At 41.4% G+C, this 21389-nt stretch overlaps 1 protein-coding gene across 1 annotated transcript in view; it reads right to left on the minus strand.

Moving 5' to 3' along the window:
* Positions 1–11392: 11392 nt before the first annotated feature.
* Positions 11393–21389, minus strand: part of jupa (junction plakoglobin a) — a 43274-nt gene continuing 33277 nt past the window's right edge. Inside the window, exons 6-16 of the mRNA XM_036550293.1 lie at positions 19488–19689; positions 19045–19189; positions 18406–18509; positions 17393–17731; positions 15407–15562; positions 14731–14850; positions 14389–14539; positions 13812–13933; positions 13463–13505; positions 11776–11922; positions 11393–11586 (exon numbers count right to left, since the gene is read on the minus strand). Of these exons, the coding sequence (XP_036406186.1) occupies positions 11783–11922; positions 13463–13505; positions 13812–13933; positions 14389–14539; positions 14731–14850; positions 15407–15562; positions 17393–17731; positions 18406–18509; positions 19045–19189; positions 19488–19689 (1522 nt within the window). The 3' untranslated portion in view covers positions 11393–11586; positions 11776–11782. The remainder of the gene's footprint in view (positions 11587–11775; positions 11923–13462; positions 13506–13811; positions 13934–14388; positions 14540–14730; positions 14851–15406; positions 15563–17392; positions 17732–18405; positions 18510–19044; positions 19190–19487; positions 19690–21389) is intronic.

Here is a 21389-nt window from a genome sequence, read left to right on the forward strand (position 1 = left end):
CAAGTGGCAATGAAGAGACTGGGGGCTACTGGTAACCAGTTAAAGATGCTGATAATTCCATAAATTGCATCCCCGGGGCCAAAATGGCACATTTTTAATCATTTGCTGTCAGTAGCACACATTGTTACTGAGAGACTGGGAATGCCGGGAATACATTTCAGATGTTTGGACAGGTTGGCGAGTACACATAAGTACACCCCTTGGTTGGGTGCAGAGGCTGCTGTCACCGCTGCATGTTTCAGGGGGTTGTCTTGGAGATCAACCCCACTCTTGTCAGTCCTGCCATTGCATTTTAATTTTTCTCTGCTTGAGATCATTGAACTGCTTCCTAGACCAGATGCTTTACATTTCCAGGCCATTTGCTGGTGGAAAATTAGATTTGTAAAAACAATTCATATGTTCAGTAGCTGAAGAGGCATAACTAGATCTGAAACTGTTTTTCAACAGGAAATTAATAGCAAATAATTTTCACAGTTGCTCCTTACTAATTAATGGCAGAAATTAATGGCAGATTGTTTTCCACAGTCGCTCCTTGAGCATATGTTGTATCATAAATGTTTAATGCCTTTTGTTCGATTAAAAAAATTCTCCAGTACTCTCTTGGAAGACGTCCTCTGTTATCATCTTAGTGATATTTGTGTATTTACTTTGTAGCCTGATATCTTGGAGAAAGGAGAAAAGTTATGACAAATGGGGAATCAAAGTTCCAATATTTGTGTGTCATAAAAGAGAATCATCTTCAAATTGTTTGTACTTGGTATTACTAATGTTAAATCCAGGAGTAACCTCTTTCACTTTATTTGTCTGTCTAGACTTGTGGATCAATCACTCATGTAAAAAGCTGTGGAGAGAGAATACAGCCTGATCTGGCCCTTTGGACAAGTAAAAGCAATGTGAAACATAACAGTCTCTGAATATCTGAGCTGTAGGAGCTTTTTGCAGCATTCTTATAAGATGCATTGCCTCAGAGTGGAAATTCAGTGCCTTAAATAAGAATGATAATAAAAGCCAATCTAATGCTTTTCTCATATCCACAACCATCAGTGTTAGATCTGCTGTATCATTTTTTTTATGTATATACAGTAGATCAAAATTAAGCATGTGTTGGATTGTAAACTATTTTAATGCATCCTGTTTGCTTAGATGAAATGATATGTGCTATGAAGTAAGCATGTGATTCCATTTTTTGAGGCTATTTTCATAATAGTGATACTCCAGATTTCCCTGGTTTCAGAAAGACTGACATACATTTCATTATATTACTCTCTGAGAACACCATCTGTTACAGAAACATGATGATAATGGGGAAAGGTTTACTGATGACCATAATATGGTGCAGTTTTAGATTTGCGGCTGACACTTGCCGAACATTCATAAATATCCATACAACAGCGAAGAGGCATTTATTTATTATTTTTTTAATTTTAAATTCATTTTTAGGTTTATTAAAGTGGCTATTCCTAGTGCTTCCCCACCCTCTCTGCATGCTACAATTTTTCCCCTGTTAACATTCTGTGTGGTGGTATGGTCTCAGATTGTAACTTACTGACTGTTGAAAAATATATATACATTTTTCATTGTTCTTACATATTTAGTTTTAAAGGCCCGTCTAGAGTACTGTGATTGGAATTGTCTATGTTTAAATGTATGCATCGGGTATTAGAAATTGACTGCATGCGGATGTTTTGTTTTCATTCCTGTCAAACAAATGTATACATGAATGTGTTGGCATGGTTGATGTTCACAATTTGTACACTGTTCTCCCAATTAAATCTCGGATTAATGTTGACTGTACATACCGTTTTATGAACAGCGGCAATGAACGTGATTCATTTGATTGACACGCTCAAAATGATTTCTTGTCCTATTTCTGTCGAAATGAAGATGTTACCTATACCGAACAGAAGAGGGTGCTAGATACCAAACAAAAGCTTAGCAGTCAATGTACGACTTGCGTAGATTCTATTTTGAAAACATACTGTGATGCACATCATCACTCACTTTGTAGATAATACAGTCGGTTTGAAACGTAGTCGAATATTATGCTGTTATGTAATGTAACATGGGGGTGACTTCATTTCTTTCTTTTTATTTATATTTTAAACCAAACAATCCATGCGCACAATTCATAGGACCAAGAATCATTACATTATTGGCATTTAGCAGACGCTCTTATCCAGAGGGACTTATATCAATTAGAGCTTTTCTTTTTTTTAACAATGTTATCCATTTATACAGCTGGATATTGTGGGTTAAGTACCTTGCCCAAGGATACAGCAGCAGTGCCTCCGTGGGGAATTGAACCAACAACTATACCACTATGCTACACAGCTGCCCACCCAGAATCCAAGAGCAGGGAGAGCAGGTATATACCCAAGCATAAAGCTGATTTGAATGAAATTATCTAAAAATAATTACAAAAAAACATGAATGTGTGGTTACATGTTGTATGAGTATTTATTCTATTCACTCCAGTTACTAAAATGTTCTTCATCCTCTTATAGTTATATATAGTTACATATCAAATTGAAGACCATATAGTCTTTTATCATGATCAGACACCTCTAAGAAGGAATTTTTGATCATTTGACATTGCTTTACAACTGTATGAAAGTTTTTGTCCTCCCAAAAAGTTTTTAAAATGCAGGTATGAATATAGGGGAAAAAAAACAAAACCTTGAAGAGATACACTCCCACACCCTACTGAACACAATTACTACTGTGCATATCTTCAAGCAATTTAACTGTTAATACTAGATATCATTCACAGTTATTCAAAGAGTATGAGCAAATTTATTATAATGTGCTGTATTACCTTTGATCAAGTTTACTTGCATCCCTCTGTCAGCAAGATTTGGGATGTATTATTATGGAATTGTACACCAATTTATTATAGTGTTCTTTTTTCTCATCTTCAGATAGTGATTAAAATTCTTTTTTTTTAATTAGTTACAATTGACAATTGACATTTCCCTATTAAATCTAATGACGTTATTCTTTGAAGTTGCAGTCAGAGTCCACAAAATTAATATGAATACAAGTCCTGATTCAGGGGAAAAGGGAATTATGTATGCGTTGTAGTGGGCCAAAATATCACAAATGTTTTAAAAATGGCTCCAAGGATTTTTTTTTATTGTTATCTGTGAGTAAATTAACTTGGTATAAACAGAAATTAAATAAGGTGGATTGTTCATAATGAAGTGTGGCCATTTGTGACATTTCTCAAAATGGCATCAAGGGTCAACTCAAATGTTAATCAGAAACAACAAGATTGGCACTGAAGCAGGCCTACTCTTATGGCTAGTATGAACATAAAATACAAATGCACCCCCCCCCCCCCCCCCCAAAAAAAAAAAAAAAAAAAAAAAACATTGGTGCTGTGATATTTATGACTTCATTTTTAATTCTGTCCATGTAGAAAACATTTGGGCTGGAGCCCATTGTGCAGTTCTGCATAGTAACACACAGTGAGGCGCTATACTGGATGAATAAAGCCTTGTTATGCCACAGTCTCCTCAGGATTTTCCTCCGGTTGGCAAAAACATGACATTCCTCTCCCTTGGGTGTCACCCTGGTGCCTCTGACCCACCATTACCCTGTGCACACCCTTACCCCCCCTTGCCCCCCCCAACACACACTTGCCAAGCTTCTCTCTTCCTGCAGGCACCAGGGACTAGGGGCTCTGCCAAGTTGGGAGAAAAACAGGAGCTTGGAGCCACACAGCTGTCCTCATCACTCTCCCAGTCTGCCTACATCCCCTGGCGATCTCATCCTATCCCAGCTGCCATCCCCCACCCTCCTTTGGAAGAGTGCATCCCTTCTTCTCTCAGCCCAAAGGAAGCTGCTTGTCTCCTTGTGTCCCTTAGCTCCCACTCTCTCCCAATACTGAGCACTTATGCTACCATTGTCTGATGTGTTCCCATCATCCACACAAGTCATCCACCATGTGGTTATGGAGGACCACAATCTTGCACATTTTGTGGCCCTCTTTGAAATAACCTGTGTGGCATTCAAATTATAGCCTATCACTTTCACAACCAGGGGCAATCAGTTAGCGTTTTACATTTGATTAAAATTTGCTGTGTGCTGCCCTTGAGCTATGAGGTGTAGCTTCTCCTCTGATTTGTAATTCTCATCATGCACCTACACCAGTCAGCCCCAACTTTTTATATTGCGTATTTCAGGAACTATAGCAGGGCCGGCGCTATGGGGGTGCTCTGTCTGCACCCCGAGATGAACCTCAGTGTATCCTCAGTTTTCTCCTTATATCCCAATGTCTACATAGAATTTATTATGTTTTGTTTTTTTTTAGGTATGCAATTGCACCCTACTTTTATTTTTTCCTGGCACCAGGTCTGAACTATAGGCTTGTGATATATGTACTTGTACATTATTTAATAGTGTTAGTAATACAATATGAGTGATAATTAACCATATTTAAAAAATATTTTTTAAATATGTTTTTTAACAATAAAACGTTTACATTGGGGAAAGTGCCAGTGCTGGAGTGTGTTCCACAACTAAGGCATTTTTTATTGGAGGAGGATACAAAATATGACTCGCTGCCTGCCATGATTAAAATGGACTACAGTACTTCCTGTCCAGAGTGCATTTGTGTCAACATTAGTTTGCCGGTCAACCTCTCTGGAAGACAGCTAGAATTCGAATGCCTCCCATTCACTGAGGCTTCACATTAGGCCAGAATCCCCATTCTGCATGCAACAGGAGGCCTATTTGAATTCTGATGGCATATGTGAGAGAACTTGGAATGATGAATGATCTGTGAACTGGGAAGAGGGCTTTAATTGGCTCAATTAAGGCAGCAATTTGTTGAATCAAGTACTCAGAGTGAGTGCTTTGGTGGAAAAGAAACCTCCAGGACTACAGCTCTGAGAAGAATGAGGTTGAGCCTCTCCACTCTGAGTAGTGTAAATAGATCAGGTTTAGAGTAAGTTACAGCTGGTAATGTCTGACACAAACGCATGAATAAAGCCAAAGCTTTCAGCTTTTTAATGTCCTGTGGGAACTAAGGGGACAGCTGACGTTAAATTTATAGTGCTGTAATTAACAACAGACCTACCATTGGCTAGTTTATGGCTGAAGTTGATGTTTTGTAACAGAGAATAAGGGGTGTTGATCTAGGGAAGCTTCATAAATATGGGTTGTACAAGTACTACACACAGACAAGCCATGCTTTTTTCAAATTTAAAATTCAATGAAAGCCCAGAAATCACCTTAGAGCATTGCACATGTGAACCAGAAGTCAACTAGTCTATCACACATAAGATGGCAGCTTGATGTTGCATACATTCACGCAGCGCTGCTTTGACTTGAGGAAATGTGATGTCATGGTAACGTTGTTTTAGACACTTTGCAATAATGTTAGGATGTTAATATTAGGAAAATGTTAGAATACTGAGTTAGGTGGGTATAAAGTAATCTCAGTTTTAGCTGTACTCCTGTCATATAGAGGTGTGCTGTTATTATGGCAATTCAGATGTGGCATCCATGCCACAACATACATGCTTGATGGATCAGCACACCTCCACAGTGTCCCAGAGTGGCTGTCTTCACCTCCCCGTCTGTCCTCGCCTCCCTCGTCCTCCTGCTTCCTTTCTTTCATGTATTCATCTCTCTTTCATTGTGAGGACAGTGATGGCATAGACAGTGGCTTTTGGAGAGTGTTGCACTCTCCAGATAGTCTGGGGTCTTATGAGGACAAGAAAGGTTCAAAGTCCTGACACAAGAGGTGTGATAGATGCCGCAGTGCCCATCAAGATTAATCTTACGAAGAGGAAACGGTGCAGCCGTGTCCATGTGACAGAGGCAAAAATGGGAGTCACAAACTCAGCAACCACTGTCACCTGCTGACACCTACCCTAGCACTGATTCAATCGCAGTGGATATTTGGTCAACATGGCAAAGAGAAAAAACGCGAAAAGCAAACAGTCGCCAGAAATGTGCGTAATCATTGCCCCCAGAACCGGGCCTCTGTGCCTGGAATGTTCAAAGATCTTCAAAGAACAAGAAGTCGAAATGGAAACAGGCTTTACTTGAGCGTGGTCATTCTCTGCTGTTTTCTCCTCTGCAGTGTTCCTTGGTCCATACTAAGTGCACACAGATGTAGGAAACATAACTCAATTTCATACCTCATTGCTTTCTTCATGTCTTGCACCAGTGCACACACAGCTTTAACAAATCAAGCTGACAGAATAGACTCACTGCGGCTGCTTCCATTATGTTCATGTGAATTAAGCCAAATACATAAGGCTAGATTGCATTATCAAGCTAATTGATCATTTAATAAAATTAAACATATGTTTACACGTAATCAAATAGATGGAATAAATACATGTATTGTGCATTTATTCTTTTTTTACATTAAATCAATTAGTACTCCTGCAATACATGTAGATCTTGAGTAATTTTGTGAATTGTCATACAGACCTCAGAGAATTACTCATTTCGTTTGAGTATCTATATGTTTGTGCCAGGGTCATACACATACAAATGAGAATGTGTGTGCACAAAATGTGTTTCTGATAAATTGTGCCTTGATCTGCTCAAAGAATTTCACAGACACTAGAAAGTGAGGTCTTACCGTATCAGGGCCCAGTGCTAGTAGTTTTCAGAAGAGTACAGTGCCTTTTGGCCTCATTGCTTTCACACATTTCCATTTTCCATTGTATCCCCCCCTTTACCTGCTAATCAATGGACTCACCTCAAAACTGTACCACTCCAGTTGAGCACTGAACATTTCCTCTCAACCTTTCCTAACTACATTAATAGTATTTAATTGTTGACAGTAATGTTACATAGCTTTTGTGGTCTGTGGAGGTAAACCATTCAAATTGCATGATATTCCCTGATTGTGATGACTGAATGAAATTCACATGGGAGAGCATACTACAGGAAATAACGTTACCCCTTAGAGCCAAGTGAAATGGGAAATTAGGTTGTGCTCTCATGCACTAGCCACTAAATGGCTGTAGTCCTCAGTGGTGAACAAAAAAATGATGCCATACTGACTAACCGTTGAAAACAAAAAAAATAATCAGTTTTGCCAGGCAAGATGACAGCCCTCAATAACAGACACATAAATCTCTGTGTTATGTAATGTATTTATCAACGCATAATAATAACAGAGTTAGGAAATTTTCATGTTTGACTTTTACTAAGTAAAAAAAAAAGTGAAATAATTTAAAAAAATCAGTGTCCATGACACAAAAAGCATTTGACAAAAGGAAAGCTCACAAACTTGAACACTGGATCTTTCACTGTTCCTTTCCAATGATTTGGAGCCAAACTCCATGTTCCCCACCCACCCCATGACTCTTCAACATGTGTTTGTGTCTCCAGAGTGCTGTCATTTCACAGAATTTCCTCATTTGACCAAAAGAAAGCTCAGCCACCTCAAATAAAAACATGCCACACAACATTTCTCCTCATAAAGCATTTGCTCAACATAAAGAGCTACTACTACATCTGTTCCGTCTATTGTTTAGACAGCTGATTGTGATAATTATGTGTTTTTACATGTATATAGTTCTGGGGTTTCAGTTGAAAGAAACACCTCCAGTATGTTTGTATGTTTCAGGAATATTGTTACGCCCAATACACTTTTTTTGTGATCACCCAGTTTAGGTGATGAAGCTACATTCGTTATCATCCCATACCTCAAAACTCCTTGGCATTAGTTTGTGCTGACTAACTGACCAGCATGCCAACTGAACTGAGTTCTTTGTGTTGATATCACACACACACACACACACACACACACACACACACACACACACACACACACACACACACACACACACACACACACACACACACAAACAAACAAACAAACAAACAAATAATAATGATACTATTCAGACACATTGTTATTATGTCTTTTCAGCTCCATTCTATAGAGGGATAGCTGGCCAACATTTGAAAGCCAGCATCATGTTTTCAGCTGAGAAAATCACTTTCAATGGAATTGCTACTCTAATATCACCACTTTCCTTTGTCTTCAGAAACAATTGTTTTGTGAGCCAGCTCATGGTGAAGTATCTGGTGTCAGATTTAAGACTTTTTTTAATGTCAGATTCAGTATTTAGGCTATATATTATAATTTTCTTAACATGTTTCACAAACTCCAGTTTAGGAAATGACTTGAGTATTTATTTTCTTCATTATGTTTACACAGCATATCCATAGTGTTTGTTTTGTTCTTTGTAGGGTCACAGTGAATTGTAGTGTCATATTTTGTCCAAAGGAACAGCAATCTTTTCAGTATACCAAAAGGGACATTTCTGTGACTCCCCAAAGCCCTTCAGTTCTCCTCTGGTCCTGTGTAACCTTGAAAAGCTTTATTTTTAAACTTAATGAATTCAGGTGGCAATGTTCATCTTATGATGAATGTTGTTGAAATAGTCATTTATTGTATTGCTATGGTCATTGATTGGCAATCTCTTTCGTTGTTATTTGAGATCAAACCTGCTCTTCCTCCTCAGAAAATAATGTTCTTCCTGTGGAGAAAGTTTGTCCTTTTATCATTAAGGGAACAAATAGCTTCAGTAGTAATAAATGATGTTTGAAATCAATAGTTTAGCAACTTTCTTCTCAATGACTCTACTTCAGCACCTCTAATAGGAGCCATTTTGGTCTCATATTGCTTCATTTACATTACATTATTGGCATTTAGCAGACACTCTTATCCAGAGCAACTTACAATGGTATCCATTTAGACAGCTGGATGTTTTACTGAGGCAATTATGGGTTAGGTACCCTGCCCAAGGGTACATCAGCAGTGCCCCAGTGGGGAATTGAACCAGCAATTTCTTGGTCACAAGTCCTGCTCCTTAACCACTATACTATGCTGCCACTCACCCATCCACACTGCTTCATCTCAACCTCTTGCACTCCATCATACACAAGCACATGAGTGCATCCACAGTTAGTGACACAGCAACAAAAAACCATAAGGAGTAAATTATAGGAATTTTTACAATGATAAATCAAGTAACGCAAAAGAACAGAGTTGTGTTTGTCAGTGTGTAGTACTTCTCTCATTATAGTGGGGAGATAGAGACAGTTGCTAGAGTGGGCCAGTGAGTATGTGCAGTGTATGTAATGGGGCGTCCCTCCATGAGAAAGGGACAACATGGTGGAGAGACAAAAATGCTGCTTTTACTCTACAAGGAAAGCAGATGTGAAAAAGCCCCAACCTGTAGCTTGCCCAATCTACAAAATCAATAGCCATGCCCATTACTTCAACTATTTGTCTGTTTTCTAGTGAAAATCAAGAACATTACCATGTGACTTACAGTACATTAGCATATTTAGACTACAGCACACTAAAGGCATCCACTTGGTAGGGAGAGTAATTTTCCATTACCTATGAAAAAAATTCAAATTTTAAATGCAGGGTGGTGTAAAAGAATTAATAGAGACAAAATTTTCCATATTTCCTTCATGCTTTTTATAAAAATACTTTCACAAAACACATATTTCACCACTTGATCTTATGTTGGCCTTAAATATGTTTCACTTCAAGAAGAAAACGGACACTTGCCTATTATAACGTATAGGTAGCATTATATTAAGATCTACATAAGTGTAAAATCACAGCTGCATGAAGAATATATCATGTTTCTTTAAATGGTTCACAATGCATGTCATAAATACCAATTCGTAATAAGTATTAGAGCAACTTTGTTGTGCTGCATTATCACCTAATGCTCTGCATTCTTGAAATCTTTTGTAGTGTAATAATATATATTTTACAATTCTCTGTTGTATGGGCAGCGAGACATTAGGCATGACAAATACATTATGTAGCAGTATACCATGTACCTCATTCTTATGTAGTGCTTTTGAACATGTTATGTATGCATTATGATGATTCAGGTAATGAAAAAGGTAAACTTGCTATTTGAATAAATGCTATTGACACTGAATATTTACTGCATGCCACTGAAAAAAAAAACACCTGGCAATGTGTTCAAACCAAATATATATTTTGTTTAGAGTCTCACAGAATATGGCCAGTCTCTTTAACAAATATTTAACATCTTTTTCTCATTATCTCAGTTGTTACCATAAAGCAAGTCTTGGCACCTTAGTTGCTTTACATTCCTAGGTATTTGTAGCCTCACAGATATAACCCACACTGCCTCCCAAATTCAATGAAACACAAGCAGTCTGTGTAGTTAATATAGTTTTTATTATTTTTTGACAAAATTTATAAACTAAAAATTCTCTGTAAAAATGCAAATTTCATGTTTTTTCTTTTACTTTAAACTTCCTGGACCTCTACACACAAGTATATGTGATACCTTTATGTGGGTCATCAAGGAATTGGGCTAGGATTGCACATTCTTGTGAAAAATCAGGATTGTGTATTTTGTTGTATTGTTATATTTCACTGAGTTTAATGGAACTGAAGAAGGGGGGGTTACAGCAAGCATAGAGATCACAGAAGCATAGAGTACAGTTAAAATGGCAGTGCCAGTGACTAAGTTTGAAAGCCAACATTGAGCAGGTGAACTGTACAATTTTTTGTGTCACTGCTTTTCAAACTTCCACCGATTGAAACCAAAAAGCTACATGATTATCTTCACACAGTAAATCTCTTTGGCATATTTCCCCACCCTCACCCCCTAAAAGACTTACCCTTTCAACCCCTGAAACACCGCTTTTCTAAAAACATCATCATCATTTTAATGAAAACAATATATATAACCATTAAAATATGCCAAACATGAGTCAGCTAGGATTGAATATATTACAGCACAATGAGCGAAGAGCTTGGTAACATAAGTCCAGTGTGTTTGTCAGGGTTTTCTCTAGTTCTGAGTCAGTGAGCTTATCCCTTTTTAAGTTGGTTTGCAAGCAAGCAACATCAGCCGTGTTTTGTGGAATCGATAAGCAATATGAGGCATTGAGGCTTGCCGGGCAACAGTGAGGCCAGAGGACCTGGGGTCCTTAGGGTACACATGCACCCACTCAGTCGCCAGTTGGACCCTGTTGCCCCTTGTCAGGAGGGTGGTGGTTTGGTAACTGTCACCACACATACACCTCAGTGCACAGTCACACACAGCCCAGCTGGATTTGGACTTTTGGCACTAACCACCTTTACACAAACAACAATGGCACTTAGTCCATCCTCTCTATAATGGAATATGAAAGCAAAAAAAAAAAAAACATATGGACTAGGATGGACTAAGTGCCATATATATGAATGAAATAGTATATAAAACATAAGAGAATAAATCTTTGAACTGGAAGCTTCGCATTTTATATTTTTCTTTAGGACCACTAATCTGCCAAGTCAAACAAACCAGAAAAAAATTAAACAAATTTTAAATTTAAAAAAATGTAGTTAAGTAACAAAGTTTTGAAAACAAAGCACTTAAAAAGTTAAAGCTTTTTTATATTTCAATGTTTTCACTACAAGGAAACCACTGGAAAGGTTAAAGAGACACTGAATTTGTTTTTAACAGTCCCTGAATTCCCCCTGAACAGATTCTTTGTGTCATGTGATTCTGGTCTTCTCTTCACCTCTCCTCCATCTCTCTCCCTCTGCATTCTCTCCATCTGCGAAAGAGTTGTCATCAAAAGCTCAACCACTCATTATAGCTCTGGAGCCCGCAAGATCATTGCTATTTCCCTGATGCATAACTGAATTCAAAACTGTTATTTACGTTATTTGTAATTTAAAAACATGACGACTTTGGTACCATTTACATGGCAAATTACATGTGTGTGTGTGTTTGTGGTACCCACCTGACTGTTAGTACTCATTGTATGGTCTGTGCAGGGTATCAAAGCCCATGTCTTGCGGATACTCGTCGTGCATATCTCCATCTATCGGAGCTCCATTCATTGCCATTTCAGGGACGTAGCCATAGGGAGCATACTGGACATCCAGATCTATGAATCACAGACAGACAAACAGACAGACAGACAATCCTCAGCAAACCCGTGGACTTCTAATAACATAGCGGGGTTCTGCCTTTCTCTGAACAGGGTTATCAGTCATTTTTCATGTAGCCTCTAGCAAATTAGACAGTCTATTTTACTAGTCTATGAATGAGCATAGGGATACTGTACTGTAGTTTTCGTGTTATGAAATGATATTAACAGTATGCAAATGGAATTTTGGGAAGAAGAAAATGTTATTCAATGTGTTATTCAAACTAACCACAAAGTGTCTTTTCTTTAATTCTCTTTAATTTCTTTATAAACATATGGAGATGTTGGTTTTATCATATTATATGAAATAAGTGCAGCAGAGTGTAACACACCCCTGTACCGTTTGGAGTGCTGTGTGTGTTGGACATGAGTGTGGTGGAAGAGTGGTTAACATAAGGGGACATGCAGTAGGGGACAGGGGTAGACAGGCAGGCTAGATGGTAACAGACAGAAAAGCTGGCCACTAATGGGATGGATGGGGGGGGGTTGGGGGGGTTGACAGACTGTCCATTAGACTGAATGCTCTGCAGCCACAGGAAACAGAGCAAGGAGACACTGTGTCTGAGGGAGAGAGAGAGGAAGAAAGACAGAGAGAGACAGTATGGAAAGACAGGAAGAGAATGAGTGGTGGTGAGGCAGAGAAGATGCTGTAAACAGGAAAAGGGGAAAGAAAAGAGGCAAACAAGTGAGTGGGGAAAAGGGAGAAAGAAAGAAAGAAAGACAGATGTGGGGCAATATATGGTAGTGGCATGATGATGCAACTACAGGAAAATGATGGAGACAATCAACTATGGAAACAATCCTGCTACCTCCAGTGCTGACAGCATTGCCAATCTCCCCCCCCCCCCCTTAATGCAGGTGCACAGACATCAATTGCTACCATGGACAAGAGCCAATGCCATTACACAAACAGTAGGAGGGCAGGTGGGCCCTCCCCACGAAGGCTACACCAATCTCACTTTGGAGGGCGAAACCTGTCAAGCGGGGCTGTCCAACCAATGCTGTCCAATCTTAAAATGCTGGAGACAGGGCAAAGTTGGGTTGTGCAAACTTCACCCTTGTTTTTAACTTCCAGGTCTTTTTGTCTGTGAGTATGTTAGGCCAGACTGACAGAGAACAACTTAACGACCTGAGTGCCCTTACACATGCCAAGCTGTCGGTCGGCGACGGCCTACTGAGAGAAATACAATTACACTGCACTTAACCCAGATGAAGAAGCGAGGTATCTTGCTTCCTGTCTCACTCCTGATTGTGTTCCTTCCCCAACCCCACCTCCCCACTTGAATGCCACTCAAACTTATTGCCAATGGACATCTACTGATGTGCGCAAGTGTGTGTTTCTCCTTTGGCAGCTCGGCTGTCTGGATGTACGTAGCAGTGTTATGCAGGTTTGCAGTGCCCTGCACTATCCGCTATATACAGCAGAGTCGTGGTGCTCATAGTGTGTCTGCTGGAGTATGCACAGAGACCGAAGCAGTCAACCAGGACTGGTATTCACCTTCTGGCCCATATCCAGGCTCCATGGATACAGTGTTGTGGGCCTGGGGAGAGGCAGAGAGACAAGAGGGTTACAGACTGAGCTCCTCTCTCCCACAGCAGAGACGGAGTATTATAGATGGAGCTTATCTCTCACACAGCAGATACAGTGTTATATCTGTTGAAGGTGGACATATTTGGAAACTATTTCAGTGTAAGAACATCACTTGGTAACAATTGTTAACAATACGCACAAAGCGTAGAAGAAGTTTTTGAATGGCTTATGAGTAGACTGGTGATGATGATTCATTGCAAATTTGATCTTGCACTGGCTCCTCCTATACAACAGCGGGGAATAAACAGGCACTCACCATCTCCCAGGCGACTGGGTCATGCTTGAACAGGGAGTGCGTCAGCTCCACTGACACACGCTTCCTGTAGTCGGAGTTTTTGTCCTCAGAGATGCGGAAGAGGACAGCGGCAGCATAGGTGGCTGCAGAAGGGAGAGGCAGAATTACCAGTCACTTGTCATGTGTGGGGGACATGTGGGAAGGCCTTTCCCCTTTTCAGTTTCCCCTGTTCTCTCCTACCACTGCTCCCTTGTGCCTCTGTTACTCTCCAGTAAGAGGCCCTTACATTCCATTTCCTCTCATCCTCTCCCTAATCTTGCTGCCATTACATTTCATTATGGTCAATTAGCAGAGCAGCTTACAAGGTGTAAGTACAAAGTGCATCTAATAAAGTGGCACAGTACTATCTCTCCTGCTCATCTCCTCCTTGCCCTTCTGCTTTTTCCCTTCCCCCTCCCTTTGCCTATCCTACTGTCCATTGCTTCCTACTCCTGTTCTTCAAATTTTCCTTTCCCCTGTCTTTCCCTTGTCCAGTGGTCCCTCCTCCTATGGTCATTCCCCTCCTCCTTTGTCCTGCCCCCCCCCCCCCCCTCCTCACCGATTCCCTCGTTGCTGGAGTGCAGCAGCTCCATCAGGGGTGCTGAAGCTCCCTCGGCATCAATGATCTCAGCGGACTGCTTGTCCAGTGCCAGCTCACAGAGCACGCCGGCGGAGACCCTCTTCACGTTCTCAATGGGAGAGTACAGCAGCTTGGGGAGGGGGGGACACACAGACAGCACACATTGGTCCCGCTCACTAAAAACAGAAACCAAGGCAGGCAAACACACAAACGAGTGTAGATGTGCGCACAGGTTGCCTTCTCATCCTGTGCTTTCGCCGCACACCTAACTGACACGCTCTTGCATAAGATGTGTACATGAAAAGCCACCCGTCCTGTTACCTGTACAAAGAGGGGGATGGTCTGCATGCTGGCGATTTCGCTCCTGCTAATCGGGTCTCGGGCCATGATGTGCAGGGCACCAGTGCAGCCCTCCACAATCTCCTCCATCCTCACGCCGTCCTGTGGGAGATCAAAACAGGGCAGCCCTTCCGTGAGCTCTGAATAGTCGTGACGCTGATAGAGCATGCCCAGTTTCAGCCCTGGATGGCTGCAATGTTTCCTTCTGCCTCTTCTCTTCATTGTTTAATTAGACATTTACCATTTGGGGAAGAGATCAACATTCCCGGTGTTCCAAGTGTAATTCATTAAATGAAAGTTAGTGAAAGGGCACTGCGGCCATCCAGGACTGTACGTGCTTCATACAAAGAGACACAACTGTCTCAGTAAACATCCAGCTGTTTAAAAGGATAACATGTAAAAATGGTAACCTATGTAGGTTGCTCTGGATAAGAACGTCTGATAAATGACAACAACATAGTGTAATGCCAAAAGTCACAAAAGGAAGTTACTGGTATTACATCCTTTGTGACTCCAGCTATATGTCAGAGCTCACAAAAGTACTAGCAATAGCACTGGATTAAAACAGCACGAACGGCTACGTATGCAGTGTCCATTTGGGCTTGACCACACAAAGCTGGATCTGATGCAAAGCTGGGAGCTCTGACTCCTGACTGACCTGGTAGGTCTGCTGTGTGCTGGAGGTGGCCTGCCTCTGGGCATCCTGGTGGGCCTTCAGCAGGAGGTTGACCAACCGGGGGATGGCGCCTGCATCCCTCAGGGGCCCCTGATTGTCCGGGCACAAAGCCAGGTTGCGGACCAATCCGACTGTGGCCTGTAGATAAGGGGAGGGAGTCGGGGATAAAGCTTGGCTATCAAAGAGGAGACAATGCCAGGATAACAGGATTTTTCCCTCAATGCATTTGTATTACTTACAGACATTCAACCAAAGAATTTAATATTCCAATTCTATTTACAATTTCCCAGAATGCCTTATATCTATAAATGTCACAGACTTGACATTGAAAATATGATGGTTTAGTTAATTTTTCATGGATGTTGTTGCAGACTTCCAGTGTACATTCACTGAATCACTTTAGTATTCCAATAGTATTTGCCATTTCTCAGAAACCATTATAAATTTCAAACACCTTCACATGTGATGAAAAATATGGTGGTCGAGTTGATTTTTTATTTAGTTTAGGGGGGCAAAGCACTGCATGAGTTTTCTATGTGTGCATATACAGCTTTTTTCAGATGATCTCCCCCAAGGCACAGATGTCTTAAATAACTCATTTTTCATCGTCTGTCATTAATTAACCATGTTCCTTTATTACAGGCTCTGGCTGGATTGAATTCATTATCTTTTCTAATTGCACACCTTATTTTTTAATCCCCAGTTACTCATAAAAACTTAATTTATTCCTATCCTGTTTGGAATGACTATTAGCAAGCCTTATAATATGTGATTTTCCAAAATTAAATAGATATTTTAAGTTCCTGACACAAACATTAAATGAATGCTTCCTGTTGCAAATACCTAATTGGCCAGTGGTAATGGCCAAGCTCTTACTTTTAATCGTGAAGATCATTTGTAGATTTGTAGGATACATTTTAAATGCTTATTAGTTAGCTTCTTTGAAACGCTTAAGTGCATCTAAACTACTTCTCTGTTTCACTTGATTTGGCATTGCACTCCTTACAATCAAAGGGTGCTTTACAGGGCATCAACTCTACAGAGAATAAAAGAACAAGATAAAAAAAAAAACCTAAATGAGAATAAATGAGAAAAAACTAAGACATTGCTCCCCTTGCACTTTATCCATCCTTTTTCATGTTTCATCACTAAAACTTTGCAGACAACCTGCCTCCCTACTATGCACAGCTACTACAATTAAGTGTTTTTGCATTTTTATCAGCATTAATATGATTTACATACCCAGTCCAAAATTTAAAAGGGCATCTGTTTGGGTTCACTCAGGGACTGAGGTACATGGGTGCAGTGCTTAGCTGCACAGACACACTTTGCCGTGATCACATGGGATAAACAACTAATACTGTTGTCTTTGGGAGACTGAACGTGAAAAGAGACTGTGTATGTGTATTTGACAGAAACCGACACCAGCTCTGCATCCTGTTTACAGGCCAGTGCTCTTTCACACTGCTCACTGAACCACACACAGAAATACAGAAGGGCATTGATCTTGTCCCAGTTGTAATGATGGGGATAATCTGCGGCTAAAAACAGGCTAAAAACAGATGCCTACACACACTCTGTCTCTCTATCGCTCACACACACACACACACAGACAGACACACACACAGACACACACACACACACACCACTCAAACATCAGGACACGCCGGTGTGCTTGCTCCCGTGTAAACAGGATTAAGTTCACTGTAAGTACAATACTATTAAGTCATACACATGCATGACGTTTACTTTTTTGTTGTTCCTTTGCTGTTCCCATTTTTCTATTCACTTCAGCAACCACCAAACACATTCTGGGTAAGAAAATGAGAAAAATGTAATGTGCTTGTTGCTCTATGAGTTACTCAAGTTATGGATGAACCACATCACCCTCAGACTGAAGAATGAGATTGTGTGTGCAAAGATGTGATAGGATGCGCCCAGTGGACGGGTGAGTGTATGGTGTCAAACCTTGACGACAGGCCAGTAGAAGGGCTGGTTGAGCAGCTTGACGATGGCGGGGATGCCATAGTGATGGCGCACGGCATTCTGGGCCAGCTCAGCATCTGGGTGACGGCTGGTGAGGTGGCGCAGGGCGCAGACAGCCGGCTCGGCCACGTCCTCCTTCTCGCCGGCGCGCAGCACAGCATGGATCAGTGCCTCCACGCCGTTACTCTGGGTCACCAGGGCCTTGTTGCGGCTGTTGTTGCAGGTCAGATTGGAGAGGATGCCTGTGGCGCAGGTCAGCATGTTGACATCGTCGGAGCCCAGCTGGCTCACCAGCACCTGGAGCAGCCCATCCAGACCGTCCTGGGGGACAGGAGGGGCGAGAGGATGAAGGGAGGAGTGGTACAGTGTAATATGTCAAAAAAAAAAGGATATGTAGAGGGCGGGAATAAAAGGAGAACAGAATGGATGATCACAGATTATTTCCCTTCTCCTACTTACTCTGAACAAAGAAAATAGTTGTGCAGTGCTCTGTGGACCTTTCAAACTGTATTCCTGACCATGCCCCATTTAGCTTTGATTTACTTGTGCCAGAGACAGTGCCAGATCAATAGTACATGTGATTAAACGTTAGCTCCTTCAGGCAATCCCAGATTAGCACTGGATTAAGTCTGAAACTCTGACAGCACTACGATAATCCCATACAAGGACACCGACACCTTTGTAATCCAAGAACAAACTGCATTTTCACAGATGTGCAGAATCAGTGCAAAAAAAGTCACAGCAACAGCCATATTCACTACTTTCTTGAAAGGATTTTAGTGGTATCATTTTTGTTGGATCTTTTTTCAGTGCCTCTCATGTTGTTTTTGAAGGAATCAGTTTCAGGTTTGCAATCTCACTTTGAAAAGTCAATTGTCTATCAACAAAGGCACTGAAATAGAACTGTGTGTATGTGCATTGGACCACAAACCCTGGAATTATCTGGCTTGAGTGGCTGCAGCTCAGCTGAACCGTTGGCCCAACCAGGAGCTCACCTGCTTGGTGGCGGCATCTGATAGGTTCCGCAGGGTCCACAGGCAGTTCTGCATGAGGCGTTGGCTGGACCCAGTCAGGTGCTTCCCGAGAGCCTGCATCCCTCCTGAGGGGTTTTGGAAGTATTGGTTGAGATGAGTGCCTCTATTCCAACACAGGGTTTAACATTCAGGGTTTTGTAAGTGTAGGTAAATCTTAGTTCTTCCATTCCAACAGAGGATTTAAGGTTCAGGGTTTTAGAAGTACAGGTACAGCTGAATGCCTCCATTCTAACAGAGGGTCAAGCATACAAACGGACAGTTGAGGAATGGAAATTCAAGAATGGCACCACAACATTTGTCCCCTAACATCAAATCAAGAAGTTTAATTATTCCTGTTCAACCGCTTTGGACAAAACATCTCATAAATATCAAATAATTTCTCATAATGTGAGTATGTTTACCCTTCAGTTACTTTTAATAAACTCATATTACGATTGAATAAGCAATCATTCTCTCTTGTTGCTGCAGTCTACCGTCAGTCTACTAAGAACCACAAATGGAGGTCTCTTTTCCATTTAAGATGTCACTTAACTGAACCCCAGGGTGGCCACCATCTCTGAACCCTGACCTCTGACCATGGGTCCCATCACTATTACTCACCAGCCTCCACGATGGCCGGCTTGTTGCTGGGGCAGACAGAGAGCACCTTCAGTACACGGCTGGTGGTCCACAGCAACTTCTCATAGTTGTAGTTCCTCATGATGTGCACCAGGCCTTCTGGACCCCCATTGGCCAGGATGATCAGCTGAGGGAGAGAGAGATGGGGAGGGGAGACAGAGAGAGAGAGAGAGAGAGTGAGAGAGAGAGAGAGACTGGATTAAATGTCAGAATAAGGAATGTGCACACTTCAGAATTTCAGCAACGTCCAAATGTGCTCTTGGTGAGAAAAGAAAACAAGTACCATCCAATTTTTACAGTATTACTCAAAACTGATGATCACAGGAACCACATCACCATTCGAAACACTGCCTACGGGTCTTGGTAAAGCCCAGAAAATGCTCCCCTGAAGGCCCTAGCCCCCCTCCCCCTTTGATCACCCCTACCTTGCTCTCTTGATTGCCGTATGAAAGCAGCTGCAGGCAGTCGGTGGTGATGGCCAGGAACTTGGGGTTGCTCTTCTTCAGCAGCGGCACCATCCTCTGCAGTCCATCTGCCAGGCGCACCGCCATCTTGGCTCCCTCCTGGTGCAGCAGCAGATTGTGCAGGGTGGTGATGGCATAGAAGAGCACCGACTCCATGGGTGAGCTGAGAGACACATTGGGAGTTACATATTCATTTTTGCCCTGCCACAATATCTGCGTACTAGTCTTTAACTCAATCCACAAGGAATGGGAGTAGAGCTTTGGCAATGCTGCTATAATACCAGTAAATCATTTATTATTTATTTGACTAGCGGACAGGCTCATCCTGAGCGGCTTACTTGGCATTCATTATACACGTTATCCATTTATGCAGCTGCATTGTTACTTCAGAAATTCACGTTAAGCACTTTGCTCAAGGAAGCAACACTAATGCCCCTCCTGGGATTCCCAGCTCAGCTCTCTAACCACTGCACCACACTACTACTTTCATAGGTCTGGACTGTGTTCAGTTCTATAGATCCTATAGAATAGGAAGGATATGGAAAGAAGAGAGATTTTGCATCAAAATGCCGTCTAAGATGAAGTAGTGGATAGAAGTCCAGTGCGCTGATCTCATAGGCCTTTTGCAAGACCCGTCTCACTCCTAAACCCAATGTCATAGAGTGGAGCGTGACATGGGAACAATACAAAGACAAATAAAACAGAGGTGGGTCATTGTCACTGCCACAAATGATGGAGGTGTTCCTATGGAAGAACACAAAGAGCTCCAGAGAAACCCGGGGAAATATGAATAAGCATTTCCGTCTGACACACATACACACACCTGCACACACTGCGCAAATACACACACACATGTACATGCCCAGAGAGACACAAAGCGTGACCCATGGAATGTCCTTGCGTGCCCAGCTTTCACTTAAGTTTCACTCTGATTTCAGCTGTACTCTCCACTGAAAATCACCTCCACAAATAAAGGAAAAAATAAACAGCACAGTTCCACCTCAAAGGAGGTGACAGTCCCTGGGAACCAGACCTTTGTTTCAGAGGCTGGGAAAGGGATTGTGCCCATTTCATAAAAAACGTCAAACAGAGACAAAGCCGACCTGCAGCAGGAGAAGAGTCTAGGGTCACAAATGGAAAATAAAATGAGGGGTCACTGCACTCCAGCTGTTACCCAGGAGAATTGGCAGGTGAAGCCCTGCGATCTTTAAATACGGGGGTTCCTGTGAATCATTTACTGGGTCTTTAAAGGCAATGAAAGAAGCAGAATGAGTCTTCTCCTTCTCATTCCTCTCCACTGCTAAACCAAAAAAGCTAGCCAAAACTGACCTAACCTGACCATGCTGACCTTGTGTGCGGGCCTTCAGCACTGATCAGCCACAGGCGGTGAAATGAATGGACTCCTATTCCCACGCCTCGCCTTTTCAGTTGGTTTTCAAAAACCAAGTGAAATCCATGAAATTGGACCTCAGAGTGCTCAGCACAGTAAAGCTGTCCCCATTACGAGCCTTTCTGATAACATGTGCCACTGTAATTCATTACTATGTAATGTTTCCATTGGGAAATCGTGTACTACGATCTGTGTGTCATCATTACTAAATCATGATTGGAGTGTTTTGCTCATGTGATGTATTTATACTTAATTACTCAGAGGAATTAAGTGCCTGTTACATGCAATATAATATTGCAGCAACTTTTACTTTTTGAGTGAGAATAACCTCCAACAGGGCATGATGACTTCCTTCTTGACCCAATTTTCTGTATACTGCACAAAAAAAATGAGGAGCAAATGCTCCTCAAAGCCAAGGAAAAAAAACAGCTGATATGGATGTACAAAGCAAAGTTTTTCAGCAAATCTGACAG

Source organism: Megalops cyprinoides, chromosome 1 (assembly GCF_013368585.1).
Source record: "Megalops cyprinoides isolate fMegCyp1 chromosome 1, fMegCyp1.pri, whole genome shotgun sequence".
Lineage (NCBI taxonomy): Eukaryota > Metazoa > Chordata > Actinopteri > Elopiformes > Megalopidae > Megalops > Megalops cyprinoides.